The sequence below is a fragment of the Eschrichtius robustus genome, chromosome 6 (assembly GCF_028021215.1).
Source record: "Eschrichtius robustus isolate mEscRob2 chromosome 6, mEscRob2.pri, whole genome shotgun sequence".
In the NCBI taxonomy this organism is placed as follows: Eukaryota; Metazoa; Chordata; class Mammalia; order Artiodactyla; family Eschrichtiidae; genus Eschrichtius; species Eschrichtius robustus.
Window position 1 is genome coordinate 2,421,469 of NC_090829.1, and position 17,792 is coordinate 2,439,260.

Below are 17,792 nucleotides of genomic sequence, written 5' to 3' on the forward strand. Positions count from 1 at the left end.
TTTCTTTCTTTGTGACATCTTTGTCTGGTTTTGGTATCAGGGTGATGGTGGCCTCGTAGAATGAGTTGGGGAGTGTTCCTCCCTCTGCTATATTTTGGAAGAGTTTGAGAAGGATGGGTGTTAGCTCTTCTCTAAATGTTTGATAGAATTCGCCTGTGAAGCCATCTGGTCGTGAGCTTTTGTTTGTTGGAAGATTTTTAATCACAGTCTTAATTTCAGTGCTTGTGATTGGTGTGTTTGTATTTTCTGTTTCTTCCTGGTTCAGTCTCGGAAGGTTGTGCTTTTCTACGAATTTGTCCATTTCTTCCAGGTTGTCCATTTTATTGGCATATAAGAAGCAAGGGCTTCTGAATGAAGAGATGTTCGGGGTAAGCCTGGCTCCAAGATGTACTTGTTGTGAGACCCCTACAGCACATCACGCAGCCCTGAGCCTCAGGGGGCCCATCCAAGAGGGGGCACAGTGGTCTCCTCCATGTGCCCTTAAGGTCCTATGGCAGATAGTTGGGTTGGCTTCCGCAGTCTCCATTACATCTCTTTCTACGTGAAGATGTTGAAAATGTAAATACTACATTTGCCAGATTGTCTTCCTAGGGGTTTGAAGGAGGAGAGGAAGCAGAGGCCATCCTCCCATGGGAGGGAAGGCTGTCAAGGAAGCTCCCAAAGATGTGCATGGTGCGGTGCGGTGGCGAGCCCTCCCAGCCCTACATCAGCAACAGCTGGCTGAGCTGTGGATTGTAGCTACTGTGGTGTGACCGCCCCCCCCCCACCCCCATTAGGCAGCACCCTGGCTCCCTCTCCACCAGCTCTTCCAGCCAGGCTACAGGCACCTAACTCACTCACCAAATATTCCATCTATATTCTAGGGACTGATGAAGGCCTTTGGGGCTCATCAGTGTTCAAGAGACATAGAATCCTGTCTGTGGATATTACAGTGTAAAGGGAATTAGAAATGCTGGAAGTGAGAGTGAGTAAGAATTTAAAATCTGGCAGCTGGGGTAAACCTCATTGAAAAGGTGGCAATTGAGGAAATAAATGAAGGAAGAGGGAGCTGGCCATGTGGAGCTGATGGAAGAACATTCTAGACAGAAGGTATTGTCAGCACAAAGGCCTCTTGGTGAGCGTGTGACTGGGGAATTCAAGGAGGAGGGAGGAGTCCAGTGTGGTTGAAGCTGGCCAAGGAGGAAGAGGGTAGAAGGAGATGAAGCCAGATCTGGAACTTAATTCCCTACATTAAATCCCCTTCTGCTTGAAACAACTAGAGCGACCTCTCTTTCCTCTATGACACTGATCAAAGCAGACCCTTTGCACAATTTTATTCTAACCTTTATGCAATCGCAGTGAAATTGTATTTGCACCCACCCTGAAGCCGTGGCCTCATGATCTTTGTACTCCAAGCACTAGCCCAGGGCCTTACAGGGCAGGCACTTCACATAGAATATTGAACACAATGCAAGCACAGTTATTTCCAAACCACTGCCTCTTCCAAACAGGAGGCTTCTCTGTGGGAACATGTAGCCTCCAATATGGCTGGATGTGTGGGGGAATAAAGGTCTTTCTCATTGAAGGGATACATTTAGTATTCTAATGAAGTAATTATAAAAGTAAGTAATTATTGAAATAGCCACATCAACTGCTAGTCATTAAAATCCTCCGAAACAGAGCTGGCCTGATGGCTTAGGCTATTAGAAACCTTGGCAACCACCCAACGCCCACAATAGCTTGTAATTAATTGATCTCACCTCTAATCTGCTATTGTTAGCCCAGTGCCATCATTTGTTTGGCCTACAGATCCTATTGCCCCTTCCTTTTGATTGTATTTGTTACTGTACCCCCTCTATCTCTTTCAATTAAGCACAGGTTAAGTGGTTCACCCGCAAGAGAAGAGGAGATAATGGTATCAATCAAAGTAATCTCTTTAATTTGCTAAATGGATTACAGGGAAACCCCAGCCAAAGTGAAGTCATAGCTAGTGGCCTTCCCTTGAACTACACACGAAGAGTATCTAATTATTAACCCACCATAAGCCAAACTTGATTGAGGAATAAATGTCTACAAAGGTAGCAGGTATCAGCAGTTTTCAACAGAAGAGATGGCTCTCTGTGACTATATTGTTTCCAGGGTGAGACGTCCCCACTGGCTCCTTTCCTGTTTCTCACTCGCCGTACCTTACCATTGCAACGCACAGCCTCACATACCGAGCAAAGTACTGCCCAGCACTCCAGTCAAGAGAGTGGATTTATAATCTCTTTGAGGACATGCTCTGGCTAGAATTCATTTTTTCTTATTTGTATATAAATGCAAATGCAGTTTCATAGGCATGATGGCTCTGGCTTTTGCTGACTCTGAAAACAATATATATTTAAGAGTAAACAAGTTTATCCCTAAGCTGGTAAGTAATCTTCCTTCTTTTTTGTGACCCTGCTTGTTCTCTCTGTTACACAACACACACACACACGCACACACATGCACACAGGCACACATGCACACACACACACACACACACACACACACAACTCTGAGACCCCGGGTGGGACAGAGTATAGAAAGATCCCACACCACTAGGATTCTTGGCTTTGCACATGTCCTTGGTTTGTTAAGCAAGCAGGCAATTAGGCGAAGAGTGTTAAATCTGGTCATCTCCCAGTACAAGAAGAACAATGGGTAACAGCAAGAATAAAATGGAAGGTGACAAAACACAAAATAAAACTCTCAAAGACTGGAGCACCCAAATTGTGGTTTGAAAAGTTCAATAAATATTGATGTAACCTCTTTGTCTTCAAGCCATCCAGCTTTCCACGGAGTCCTAACACTGGGCCACCAGGGAATTCCCAAATTGCCTGCTTTAAATCAGGTAATTTTATGCTGTGCAAATTATATCTCAATAAAGATGGTTTTCGTTTAGCTGACATGTGATATTTATTTGTGAGTTTTCATCACCAAAACATTTTCAGTGTTACGTTATTTTCTTTTAATTCAATGACCAAAACATTTATAAAATAAATTAATTAAAATACTTAAGGAAAAAGAGACTTCCAGCTTTCCGGGGTCACGGTTGTTTTCCGTATCAACCAAAATGGCCTGACCCCCAGAAGCCCACGCTCTGCAGTGTCCTGTGGCCTCCCCAGCGCTCCCACGTGCTCCTGAGGAGCCTTACGTCCAGGTCACTGCCACTCGGCTCCTGCTCTTGACCCAGCTCTCAACCTTCTCCTCCTGTCTTGCCTCCTGGGGCGCTTGACCTCCCTCTTGTCTTCCCTCTTCAGACCAAAGACCGACCTAACTCCTCTTCCTCCGTTTCCTAAAGAACCACTGACACAGGATGTACAATCTGATTTTACTGGAGTTCTGGGCAAAATCGTCCAGAGGGGTACTATAACACAGAGCGGAATAGGGGATGCCTGGTGGTAAACGTTAGCTGTCACAAGCACTCCACCATCCTCACCACAGAGAATGGATCACTAGCCGTATTTCCTTCTGGGCTCTGGCCACCCACCGTCTTTTTCAGAGCCACACTAATCTCTCCCATCTCCTCCCTTCTGGTCCCAACCTTCCTCTCAAGTTGCCAGGAAATATGCTTGTTCCATAGCTCAATAATAATCTGTCTCTTCTCTATATTTGCTCTGGGATCTATCTTGGCACAGACAAAAGCTTCCTTAGGGTCTTGTCTCCATCAAGAATGCCTTTCAGGAACCTCCCCTGCTGACGCAGTGGATAAGAATCTGCCTGCCAATGCAGGGGACACGGGTTCAAGCTCTGGTTGGGGAAGATCCCACATGCCGCAGAGCAACTAAGCCTGTGCGCCACAACTACTGAGCCTGCGCTCTAGAGCCCACGAACCACAACTACTGAAGCCCGCGTGCCTAGAGCCCGTGCTCCACAGCAAGAGAAGCCACCGCAATGAGGGGCCCATGCACCGCAACAAGGAGTAGCCCCAGCTCGCTGCAACTAGAGAAAGCCCGCACGTGGCAACGAAGACCCAACACAGCCAAAAACAAATAAAATTAAATCTTTAAAAAATCAAAAAGAATGCCTTTCACTCTCTACAAGCAATTCTGAGCTCCTAGAGCAAACTGTTTAGACTGCAACTGGCCTGGAAAGAAAGCACCTTCAGCACCCACTCTGTTTAAGATGGAGGAGTGGGTGCAGAAGAGAAACGGCACAGGATGAGGGGCGCCCTCTGCTTCTAGGGAGTGTATAGTATAGCAGGGGAGGTGAGTACACACCCAAGAGGCATGTGGTGAGTGGGAGGAAGTTGGAAGGCAGGAGATCCAGGTTTGGTTCCCCTACTTGATTACGTTGCACACATGGACAGGATAGGCAACCTTTCTGAGTTTTAGGTAAAACCGGGGTACAAACATTCCCTTCCCTGCCTCATTCCCAGGGTGGCTGTGAGGATAAAAGGGAATGCTGTGTGCAGAAGGGTAATGGAAATCCTGAAGCCTGGTACGAGCGCACAGCACTGCTGTGATCACCGTGTGAGAAGGAACACACAATAACTGGCTACAAGTGCACCTCCTCACTGGTGAGCCATCTTTTGGGTTCAAATGTTAAAATGTTGATGTCATGCTCGGCGGGACTAAAAGAAACTAAACACTAAACAAATCAAGGATCACCCCAATGAAACCACAGCCACGTACCTCAGAATCCTCCTAAATCTACAAAAACATTCTTAGCTCTCACACGTGGTCCCCTTTAGTGCTTCTGATTGAGCAGAATGTCACGGCCCCAACTCTGTTCTCACATATGCTCGTAAGGCCAAGTTCACATAGAATCTGGTAAATACGTAAATTTCCTTTGTGGCTGGCCTGATATTTTGTTCTCTCTCTTTCCCCTTACTTTGAGTAAGCTATATGCTGGTTTCCACCTGTTTATAGGACCTGCTCAGTATTTCTTTGATAGAGGGTATTACGACCTAGTGGAGTTTCAGCTGTGGTGGAAATAAAATCTACATATCAACAGATATTCGGCAGTGCCCCCAAGTAGAGACACTGGTGTACCCATGTATGTTGGCCTAGAGTCGAGAACTGCTCCTGCAAACCCTATGTAATATATGGGTTTGGAAGGCCTGAGAGTGGTTAGAGAATGCTTCAAGAAAGATGTTGGACTTTTCGATGGGTACAACAAAAGCGGTAGACTAGGGTCTCCCTCGAAGTGGCAACTCTTAATATTTGCACCACATTTAAAGTTTGCAAAAGGTTCACATACATTATCTCATTTAATTGTTACCATAAACCTGTGAGGCTGATATCACTGATTTCATTTCCTAGCTCTAGTGAAAAAGATGCTTGGAAAGGTAACCCCACAGAAATGTGTTCACATGTGCCCCCAAAGGCATGTACAAGATGGGTAATAGCTACAATGTTCACAATGGCCCCAGAGTGGATACAACCTGAATGTCCATCCTCAGGATGAAGAAACACACATGAGTGTAACACTGTATCCTCGCAGCAATGAGAACAAACCAACTGGGACCCGCTGCACAAAAGGATGAGTCTCTCGAACATCCTGTGTGTGAAAGATGGCAGACACAAGACAGAAAATACTGTATGATTCCGTTTGTGCAAATTTCAAAAGCCGGCTGTCAGAAGTCAGAGAGTGGATATGCTTGGGGGGACGGTGGTGACGGAGCAGGAGAATGGAGGGATCTTTGGAGGCACAAGACACGTTCTGTTTCTTGACTTAGGTTCCGGTTACCTGTGTGTTCACTTCCGAGGTCAACCCCGGTTCACAGACTTTTGTTATTTGAGAGCCACTGCTCTTTGGAATCTGGAGAAAAACCAGCTGGGCAGGAGCTCTCCTTGTGGTTTCTGATCTGTAGATTTCATGCATATCTTTTCCCTTTATTTCTCCTGCAAGTGAGAAGCTTAACTTCATCATGCCCCACTGGGGCTCTCTGAGTGAGCGGAGCAGGGTGGCTTTTGGGTGGCTGAGAAAGTCCTGGACCCCACGCCCCAGGCTGCTCTCCTAGGTGGACCAGCTGGTTCCAGTCTGCCCACTCTCCACCTACACTGGCCTCCACAGCACAGTCACAGCCAATTCTCTGTTATCTGCCTGAATTCTTCCTCACCAGCTCCACCTTAAACCAGGCCTCGCAGCTTTGAGCCTCTGCTCTGCTCTTTGAACAAACAGGTATTCAGCTAACTTCCGGAAACTACCTGGTAACACATGGATATAGGCTTGCTGTTGTTATTATTATTGGCCTTGAATAGTAATACCCTTTATCTACTCTTTCAACTACGCAAATATTCATTCATTTATCCATTCATCCATATTTTTCCCTCTCTTCTCTTTTCCTGTCTAAATCAACCAGAAAAGATGACCAGTGCTGGATCTAGGACGTAAGTTTCCAGTTTATGAAATGTCTATTATACAAACTGCAGTCAAGATACACTGTACTGGTCAAGTTCTCTTGATCCCCAGACCTGTCAACCAGTCACATGGGGAATGGAGACTGGTGTGAGAAAACTGGGTATTCATGTAGCCATTGGGCTTACTACCAAGGACCCCACTCTCTTCCAGGTATCTGCAAATGGATTTTTCAGCCGGCTTTGTTTTCCCTAGGCCTTTCCCATGCTAGGTGTTCAGCCTATCATTTCTATGATCACTCTTTGAAATTAGAGGGCCAATATCTTCTTTTGCCCCAAACTTTATGAGTAGCAGCTCATGGTCTGGGGATTACTTTGACTGGTTCCACAGTTAATAATAGAGGGGAAATGAGGTGTGGAATGAGTCTAATGAAATTCCCTCTATTATATTTCACTTCATTTGGTTTCTTATATTCCCATTCCACAGATTACCAATTTATGTATCGAGTTTTTATGAGGTGCATGCATTTTAGGGCTTTTACATGAATTATTTAATCTTTACATCAACCCCAGGATGTAAACTTCCTATTACAACCTCACTTTACAGAAGAGGAAACTGAATGACCCAGGGATGCCCTCGTTTCAGACGAGACCCTCTATGTGGCTCTGACTTTGCTGCCTCTTTTAGGATAATTTCATTCAATCAAACAAACACGATGATGCTAGTCCCTGAGCTTGGCACTGGAGATTCAGCCATGAACAAAGTGGGCTTAATCACCGTCCTCCTGCGGCTCCGAAGCAATAGGGCATTAAAAACATGGGACACACATGATCCTGAGGGTGGTACATATTATCAAATGCAGCAGAGCATAGCGTCCTCCTGTGGCTGACAGTATAAGGCGGGGAGCGTCTGGATGTTACAGGCAGTGAGCCAGGGGCTAAAAAATCCAGAACTGAATGAGTTAGGACGCTGAGCTCTTAAGGGTGTGGCATGGAGGGCCTGTGAGCACAATGGTTGAGAAGGTGCAGGACCCCTGAGGGCAGTGAAGGAGCACAGGAGAGCACAGGGCCAGGGGAGGCTTTAGGTCTTATTTTAAAAAAACACTCCTAAGCTTCTAAGCTAAAGCTGTCCCGCTAATTATCCTAAGATGGCACATGGGGTTGAGTATTGGCTCACACCTTCTCTGCCCTGCCTGCCCTGCCATGGTCAGTGTGGGTGCAGGACACTTCCTCACCCCCTTGCTGTCGGGCTTGCTCACTGACTTGCTTTGGCCAATGGAATGTGGGGAGAGCGGACAGTACGCCCGTCCCAAGCCTCGGCCTTACGATGCCTTAAGCGTTTCCTCTTTTCCCCTCTGTACTTCTGCTACCATCGTGGGAAGAATGTATAAGGACGCAGCTGCTGGTCAATGAGGAGCAAAGAGGAACCCAACCTGCACCCTGGGCCTGGCCCCAGTCCCACCATGCTCTCCAAGACCCTGCAGAGCCTGGCCCACTACAGAAAATATCCTATTGTTACAAACCTCTGAGACTTGGGGGTTGCTGGTTTCACAGCATTACTATAGCAAATACACACCAGGATTGGCTTAGGTCCCGTTTTCAGACAGCCAGGCTCCAGAAATTTGTCCTTGTTTCCCCATCGTCACAGCGTCCCTGTCTCACCCTGTATAAAGGGGCAGTCCCCCACTGGCAAGTCACTCTTTACTTTTCCTTACAGTACAGAGAACCATTTTACACATGATGCATTTATTTACTTCCTGTCTCTTCCCCTGCTGATATTACTTTGTAGGGTGAGTAACTGAGCGACTAGGTCTAGAGTGGTCCCCAGCCATGGCGGCACGCTGGAATCACCTGTAGTTGAACAAGCCCCCGCTCACCCCCCAAACTAAAGCCTGAATCCCAGTAAGATCCTGGTCAAATTGATCTGTGGAGAGGTCCTTAGGCTTTTAACGAACTGCCCAGAAGATTCTCACGTGCAGCAAAGGTTGAGAACCACTGAGCAATGGGGTGCAGGGGCAGAGGTCAGAGATGGCTTTCTAAAGGCAGTGCCTGATCTGAGTCCTCCGAGGTGAGCTGGATAAGCCTGGTGAAGGGGGTGGGAAGGGGTAGAACTGCCCTGTCCAGTAGGGCAGCCTACAGCCATCAGCCACATGCGAGCACTTGAAACGGGTCTAGTCCAAACTAAGATGTCTTAATCGAGTGCAAAATACACACTGGATTTTGAAGACTTAGTCTGAAAAAGGGAATGTAAACAATTTCATTCATGATTTGTATATTGGCTACATGTTGAAATAGTACTTTGAACATGCTGGTTTAAACAAAATATATTGTTGACATGAATTTCTCCTGCTTCTTGCTTTTTTTAACGTGGTGATGAGAAAGTTTAACGACGCCTCGATGGCTCAGGGTGTGTGTCTAGCGGGCAGCTCTGGGCTGTGGGGTTTTTCAGGCCAACAAAATGTGACCAAAGGCAAGAGTGAGAGACATCCGGGGGGGGGGAGGGTTAGCCTGAGCACACGGCTTGCTAGGGCTCACAGGGTCGGGGAGGTAGCGTGGAGGGTTCACTGAGGGTGGCACAGAGGCAGGAGAGCCATGCTTAGGGCTGCAGCCATCTCCCGGAGGTGCTTGAAAAGGATCTTTCTTAAAGCAGGACATTCACTGGGAGATTATTAAGAGGAGACGGGCAGATACTGAGGAAGTGAAATATCTGTAATAGGCGAGTCAAGAGCCGGCTGGCAACCGCTTTCCTATTCTGAGGCACTTACAGGTTGATTCATGGGCAATCTGAAGCCATGAGCAGTTACGGTGATGAAACACAGAGCCCGAATGATCGCCCATCCCTTACATTTGCCAGTGAGCACGTACTCCCCTCTGCCTGCCGTCACACACACTGTCACCTTGAAAGGTGCTCTCCCATCACTGTCTCTGATGGGATGAGCTGGGAGATGTCACTTCCAACAGCCCATGAGAGATGGGGCCGTTCAAAGATGTATCAGGCAGCCTCTAAGAAGCCAGCCTGCTTTGGCGAAAAGCAAGAGGGAAGAAACTCAAGTCATAACCAGATGAGAATGTCATGCAAATATACCCTTCACCTCAGTGCCCATTAGGTGATGATTTTAAAGGCTAGTTGTGGAAACTTCTGGAGAAGGAAATGAAGTGCTTGCACAAATGGGGACCAGGAAAGACCTGGGACATAAAAAGAAGCATTAGCTTGTCAAGCACAATAGCTGAGGCCAGCTAGAGCCCCTTGCTAGATGTCCAAACATCAGTGACGATTCTGTACTTGATACAACACGTGGGTCCACATAGAAGCCACTGAACCCTCAGCTGGACTTTACACACTGGATAGCAATGCTCTGTGTTGGTGGCCCGTCCCCCTGGTACACCGACACAGCGGGGGCTATCTGGGTAAGCTTGGGGCTATCTGAGGTTTGTACAGCATCAGCTTACAGTGGATATAAAATGCATAGGAATTAACCGCGATGTCAAAAGAGAAAAGGTTTCTCCCCATAATTTAATATGAAGAGTTCTATTTGATCACATTAGTAGGAACTGGTATTTCCTAGACTGATAGAAGCTGAATGTGAAGTAGATCATCCCTCCCACTGAACAGGGGAAGATCCCGAGGCCCAGGCAGACAGCGACTCATCCAAGGTCCACAGCCAGCCAGAAGGAGGGCTGGAAACTGCACCTGGGTTCCCGTGTCCCTGTTTAGTGCTGCCTGTGGCTGACCCAGGGGCTGAGGTGCCTTGGACTGAAACTATTTAAGGTGCTAGGAGCAGGTCTTAGGGCCGTGGTTCTCAGCCCCGGGTGCATAGTTCATTATCTGGAGGCATTTTTAAAGAATCCTGGCTGCAAATCAGAGTAATTAAGGCTCTCTGAGGATGGGACCTAGGCATGTGCGGTTTTAGAAGCTCTCCAGGTGATTCCAATCTGTAGTTGAGAATTGCTGCCTAGCGGAGTATTTGAGTGATCTTGGAGAAAACCCAGTTTTCAAAGGCAGGGCATCACCTGCTGGAGATGACTGCCATGCCCATCTAGAGTCCTCTGTTTTAGAGGAGGAGGAGATCAAATTAGCAATATTATCTTGACCTCAAGACTTTTTTGTTAACAGACACTGGTGAGTTGCAAAATCACCTTAATGGTGCCCAGAGAAGGAGATCGTGGCACACCTACGAGCCCTGACTGGCTGATGCCAGCTTTGTTTCAGTTGGTGCAATGGTGAATTCTCCCACCAGGCCCTCCGTGGGACCAGATGGCACACAGCCCAAGATGAACAAGTCTTTAAAGCAAAGCATAGAACAGTCCATAGAACTTTCTGCAAAGATGCAATGTCCTCTGCACTGTCTAAGATGCTGCTACCAGCCACACATGGCTACAGCGTAGTCGAAATGTTTCAAGTAGAGCTAAGAAACTGAATTTTAACTCTTATTGCACTTCATTTTATATTTCAATTTAAATAGACACACATGGCTAGTGACCACTACTGGACAATGAAAAGAAGGTCTCAGAACTGTCCCAACCAGGTAGATGACAGAAAATTTGTAGAGGACAAAGATAAATATTTTAACTTTAAACTGTGCTGTTGCTGATTCATGCTATCTATACATGTCATTAGCTTGCTTAGCAAGATTGGACATTAAAAAAAATACCTTAGCAGACAGTGGTTTGTGACAATAAAGGCACAGGTAACACTGATTTTTTCAAAAGTGATTTGTGTATTTGGTTTTCCTTTATAAGCAAGATTTACTGAATTGTATGAGAAAACTCCTGCCTCGGCATGTTAAAATATATGATGAGAATGAGTTTGAGGCATAGCAAGGGTCTCAGAGCAACTGCCTTGCTCTCAAATGCTTGAAAGAATCATGTCATAGGAATGATGGAACTATTGTTTCATCTAATGACAACCTTTCCGTGGCAACTCTTCCAAAAGCAAGTTATTTGAATGCCAATATCAACTTATTCTCCCAGAAACACAAAAAGCACCAAATTCTCCTAATGCAGAGGCAGGCCTCTGGCCAAGGAACATGACTAAACTTTTCTGATCACGTCTTTCAGTTCAGGAAACAGACACTCTTTTAGGCCACGCATTTGAGATGAGATTCTTGGGATGTTGGTAGCTTAGCCTATATGACATTCCAACAGTGAGTTGTTTTGGTTAGCGCTTTAATTTTCATGGAACAACCATATAATGCCCATAGAAATGCAAACCCCTGCCACCTCTATCTTGATACTTTATCTCATTCTTAAATGCCTGACAGTGTTTCTTGATTTACCCTAATGAAAATGGAGGGATCATAAACTTAATTCATAGTTCTTCATCCTCGGGGATTGCAGTATCTCTACCAATTTCACTTTACAAATTGTAAAACAGAGGTTATGAGAGACCTCTGGTTCTTTGCCTGCCCAGGTATGAGCATTACTTCTATTTCACTGACAAGTAGAGGAAAAGAAGATCTGGTGAAAGGCTGGGCTGATTTAGAGGAGAGAGCATGGGAGAATGTGCCTGAAGGCTGAGGACCTGATGCCAAACTTGCCAGTAACGTAACCTTGGGTACTATGCCACTTAATTTTCCTGAGATCCACTTTTCTTATCTGCATAATAGGGATAAGAACAATATTACCTCAAGGGGGTCTGTGAGGACATCACAAGGTGATGCATGTTTACATGTTTCGTAAACTGAGAGTGTTATGCAGGTGTGAATTATCAGGGAGTGATAGCATGGCCTGTTCTTTCCCAGCAAGACCTGCATGTAACCTGGTTTTATGATGGACATTTTGGCTTGTTTCCACCTTTTGGCTATTGTAAATAATGCTGCTATGAACATGTGTGAAGTAATGTCTATTGGAGTCCCTGCTTTCAATTCCTTGGGTTTATACTCAGAAGTGGAATGGCCAGATTATATGGTAATTGTATTTTTAATTTTTTGAGGAGCTGACACATTGCTTTCCACAGTGGCTGCACCATTTAACATTCCCACCAGCAATGCACAAAGATTCCAATTTCTCTACCTCCTCACAAATGCTTATTCTGGTTCTCTGTTTGTTTTTGAATAATAGCCATTCTAATGGGTATCTCACTTGGTTTTGATTTGCATTTCCCTAATGATTAGTGATGTTGAACATATTTTCATATACTTATTGCCATTTGCATATTTTCTTTGCAGAAATTTTTATTCAAGTCCTTTGCCCATTTAAACATGACATTCTTCATGTTAATGAGAGTATATCTATTTTGTTAAAAAATGTTTTAGGATCTAACAACAAAGTCATAATGTCCTTAAAAGTCACTGTTAAATGACTCCACATTGTTATTATAATCACTATTATTTTAATAACTTATCATTCTTGCTGCTATTTAATTTAAAATGATTGAATACTAGCCCTGTTCTAGGCACGGTGCGCATGTACTGACTTACTGGATCTTCACACCTACTCTACAAAGCAAGTCTTGTTAGTATTACCATTTTACAGTTGGGGAAACTGAGGCTTAAAGGAGCTAACTAGCTTGCCCAAAGGCCATGCAGCTATTAAGTGAAAGAAGTGGGATTTGAAGCCAGGCAGTAGGGTACAAATTCTTTGTTCTCACCACAATGTGTTACTGCCTCTCAGTGATGGCTGCTGGTCAATGATCCACTGACCTTACAGGACATCCGTGTTAGAGGAACAATAAATAACAGGTTATTGCTCGTGGTCTTTCATTTCAGAATACTTAAGGAGATTCATGGACTCATTTCTATGACTATTCTCTGTTCTTCTGAAGTGATCCAGCAATATGACTATAGTTTGCTATTATTTAATAGCTCAAAGATGAGATGTATTTTGGAACATACCTGAAAAAATATATTCCATAACACCATACTGTCTTGGCTTGATAATTTACTCGAGGGACCAAGGTAGGTCATAATCACTTTTGGTATTCAGCATCCTTACATACTGGAGAAGAAAATTTGCATTTCACCCATTTATTCTACAAATCTTTATTGAGGGCCCCTCATGTGCATGGTACTATTCCAGATTCCAGGTATACAAACAGACAAAGCTTTGCTCTAACTGGTGGTGAGGCAGGTATGACGGGCAGGGAACATGCAATTGCATAAAAACTTCAATATCAAGTAATGGTGGGGACCAGGAAGAAGAATAAAGCAGGTAAGAGGAGGAGAGGGGCTCTAAGGTGTGAAGAGGGTCTGACATTTTAGACAGGGCTGTCAGGGAAGGCTTCTATGATAAGATGACATTTGAGAGAGAGCAGAATGACACAAGAAAATGAACAATTGGTAGAGAGCATCTCAGACAAAGGGAACAACCAGTGCAAAGGCCCTGAGGCAAGAACATCCCTGGAATTTGTGTACCACAATGAGGAAGGAAAGGTGGGTGGAACAGAATGAAAGGGGGGGCTAAAATTCGTTAACTCTGCTGTTTCTTGAATTCTTCATGGTAACACTGGAGTTTATCAAATGGCAGTGACCCAGCTGGGGACCAGAGCTGAAATATACCACATCTAAGATCTGAGCTGGGAAAAGGACATGGAAACGATAGATTTGCTTTTGAAGAGCAAATAGCACTGGATTATTTTTCCATTTCCTGGAGGACCGTGAATCAGAAATGTCTGAACAAAAAAGAATTCCCCAGGGGGTAAGGCACTTCCTAGGGCATTGACGTGCTCATGTAAATACCAGTCGGGACATTAAGATTCATTTCTTCTACATCAAATGATGAACGCTTCAATGTTGGATACATTTGCTCTTTCTAAAAACCAATGATGGTCACCAAATCCTCTCTAATGGAGAAGGGGAAAAGAAGTCCATAAACGTTAAAAGATTAAAAGAGGATGATTGGACTTCCCTGGTGGCACCGTGGTTAAGAATCCACCTGCCAATGCAGGGGACACGAGCTCTACCTCTGGTCCGGGAAGATCCGACATTCTGCGGAGCAACTAAGCCCGTGCGCCACAACTAGTGAGCCTGCACTCTAGAGCCCGCGAGCCACAACTACTGAGCCTGTGTGCCACAACTACTGAAGCCCGTGTGCCACAACTACTGAAGCCCGTGCGCCTAGAGCCGGTGCTCTGCAACAAGAGAAGCCACCACAATGAGAAGCCTGTGCACCGCGATGAAGAGTAGTCCCCGCTCACCACAACTAGAGAAAACCTGCGCACAGCAATGAAGACCCAATGCAGCCAAAAAATAAATACAATTCAAAAATAAATAAATAAAATAAAATAAAGGAGGATGATTCATGTGTGAGAGCTCATCTGTGTACAAATTTTTTTACTGTAAAATTTTGTTAAAAATTTTACCATTCAATAATATGCTCCAAGAAATTTGACATTAGAATCACAGATCATTTTGGAAAAATATAACCTTTCTAGAATTTGACAAAAACCTTGAGACATTATCAAAATTAAGAAAATATATTAGTTTCAGCATTATGTGTATACATCTGTCAATTTTCCATATCGGATTTCTATAGTTAATTCTGAATATCTCAATCCATAAACACTGGAAAATGAGAGTACTTAATTCCATGCCATTATTATATATAATGGTCTGATTTTTAATATATACTTAACCACATGCTGGAATAACCACAAATTATATATCCCTTCAGTTCTTACAGAATGAACTCCCACCCAGATAACTCCCAAATGTGAATAACTGTATTTCAGAATAATACCCAAACATTAAAAATCTCTTTTCAAAAGGAGTCTGTCACATTTTCTACAGAATAAAAATAACCTCAGTCAAATGTGGAAAAGGTAAGGGTTCTGTGGGATTCCAGCCTCCAAACTCCACTGTCAAGGATGGCATTTTATTCCTAACAACAAGAAGAAACTGAACAAGAGGTGATAAAATGAAGACAGATCAAAGAAGTAGGTAGGAGAGTTAGGAAATAGTTATATACACACTACTATATATAAAATAGATAACTAATAAGGACCTACTGTGTAGCACAGGGAACTCGACTCAATACTCTGTAATGACCTATATGGGAAAAGAATCTAAAAAAAGAGTGGATAGATGCACACGTATAACTGATACACCTTGCTGTATATCTGAAACTAATGCAACATTGTAAATCAACTATACTCCAATAAAAATCAAAAAAAGAAAATGCTCGCATTCTCAAAAAAGAAAAAAATAAAAATAAAAACACTGAAATCATCTGTGTAGAGAATTGGGAGCGGCAGTGGGAGGTGGAGGAGGGGACTCGCTAGAGGCCAGGGTGGGCCTCACGGCCGCTGTTTGGTCTCTAAAGAGAGGCCTTCAGTGCTTGAACAGTTAGAAGGCTGGGCTGCCACAGTTTCCCTACAATGCCTAATATACCATAGCTGCTCAAAATTAATATGATGTACTCTATAAATAAAGTAAGAGTAAAATGCAGGTGCTTAATCAATACTGAATCAAGGTCAAATCAGTCCTCCATCTTGAGGTGGGAGAATGGGAGAATACCAGTTTCTAACATAATTATATGGTTTTTGTAATGCTTAAATCTATAAAAATTAATAAACATGTTAGTTTTCCATTAAAAAAAAAACACCTACATTGGATTGCACTAGAATAAAGCAATACATAATTTTGCTAAGTTCGTCGTGAATAAGTTATTCAATCAGCTCTCGCAGACTTTTTGAGGATGCCAGCCACAGAAGACCAAGAGGAAGACGGAGTCCACAAGGCATCATTCGAGCTTTGGCCAGAAGTCACGCCTTAGCCGTTCTCCCTCATGAGGAACAGGATAGTGGCTCTTGCCCACCATGGTTACAGAGTGGAGGGAAGACAGCTTCCCTTTACCCCGAGGGTTCTCGGAGGCATCCTGGGATGATGCTGTCCCCTTGAAGTCCTTCACGCTTTCTCCCCCACTTCCTCAGATTCTAAATCAATCAGGTTACTGTTTAGCAAGAGCTTTGAATTCAGCGAGAAATATCACCAGCTTTGTAAGCAAGTTGTTTGCCACAAAACAGAATCACCCTCCAAGAAAACTGTACCCTAGCTAACAAATACATATTACTAGTTTGCTCTGCCACTAACTGAACTGCTGAAATAAGTGAGGGGGTTGCCTGAAAACTTCCGAATTCTGTTGCCCTTGCACAAAACAAGCTCCTGATAACCCCTTGCCTTTGATGGCGTCTATTTCTTTCCAGGGGTTCGAGAGAAATAAGGGTGTCAGAGCAAATGCCTTCAAGGGCTCCCCCCCAGGAACCGCCGAGAAGATACAGAATTTCTGACTGAGAGGAGGCGACAGCGTGTCCCCCAGAGGCAGCACGAAAGGCAGATGCTGTGAGCAACCGCAGATTTAATGTACTCCTTCCTTCCGTCTCTCCTCCCGGGCACACTGGCCTTCCCCTGGGACTGACTCTCATCAAACTGACAAAATGATCATGTGTGGACTCACAGTTAGGCCCAAGGATTTTCCCAAAGACCAAGGTGGCTTTGAAAGATAATCCATGGCTCGTTTTTACACTTGAGGCCCATAGCGTATATGTCTTAGAAGTTGCCTGGCTGAAAAGTCTCAGATGCAGCTAATTCACTCAGTGTTTTCCTTAAACCCATGAGGCTAAAAGCTATTGGGTTTCATGAGAAATAAACAAAATTTCGAATTAACTACAGCGACCTCCCATTTATGTAGACTGACCACAGAAGGGATTGTTTGGGTTGGCAGAAGAAAGGGGATCACTCAGTGTTACTGTATGTTAAGCTGGCTGACATCACGCAAGCTATTTAATGTCTCGTGCCTCAGTTTCCACATTCATGAAACGGGCAGTAGAAATTGTACCTACATCAGAAGATTGTTGTAAAAACTAAATGAATTAACACATGAAAAGCACTAAGAGCAATGTCTAATATATAATAACAGTAAAGTAAATGACAGTATAGCAATAAGAGTAATGCAATTTATATTTTTAACATCACATACTGGTTGACCAGTTTTCACGGAAATGGAATTATTGATATGAATAACTGTAATTACTGGGCACAGGTTGATCCCTCTTCTGTGCTGATCCTTAAAGGGAATTTAGGTTATCCCTAGGTATTCGAATGATCAAAAATGTTTACTGAGGGTCTATTATTTGTTCTTGATATAGGGATTCAAAAATGAATAGATGCTAAAGAAGGTCAAAGTTAAGTCAGGGAAACTGACAAATATACAACTGCTACAGCAATATATAAATGTATCAAATTAACATGTTGTACCTTAAATTTACACAATGTTATATGTCAGTTATATCTCAATCAAAAAAAAAAAAAAACCACAAAATGATATGATGGTACTTATCGTGTGGAATGACAGAGTTCTGTGGGAACACAGAAACGGGCATTGTGGTAGGCAGAGTAATAGCCTGTCCAAAGATGTCCATGTTCTCACCCACAGAACCTATAAATATGTTACATATATGTCAAAGAGGAATTAAGGTTGTTAAACAGCTGACATTAAAATAGGGAGATTATTTTGAATTTTCTGAGTGGGTCCAAAGGAAACAGAAGGTCCTTA

General features: G+C 44.0%; 1 protein-coding gene across 2 annotated transcripts in view; it reads right to left on the reverse strand.

The window, feature by feature from the left end:
• RARB (retinoic acid receptor beta) overlaps positions 1 to 17,792 on the reverse strand; it is a 682,530-nt gene that overhangs the window by 346,491 nt on the left and 318,247 nt on the right. Inside the window, exon 2 of one of the 2 annotated variants that reach the window (XM_068547293.1) lies at positions 5,387 to 5,502. The exons of the other annotated variant lie outside the window; for it this stretch is intronic. Coding sequence (XP_068403394.1) covers positions 5,387 to 5,501 — 115 coding nt within the window. The 5' untranslated portion in view covers position 5,502. The remainder of the gene's footprint in view (positions 1 to 5,386; positions 5,503 to 17,792) is intronic. 2 annotated transcript variants of the gene reach the window in all.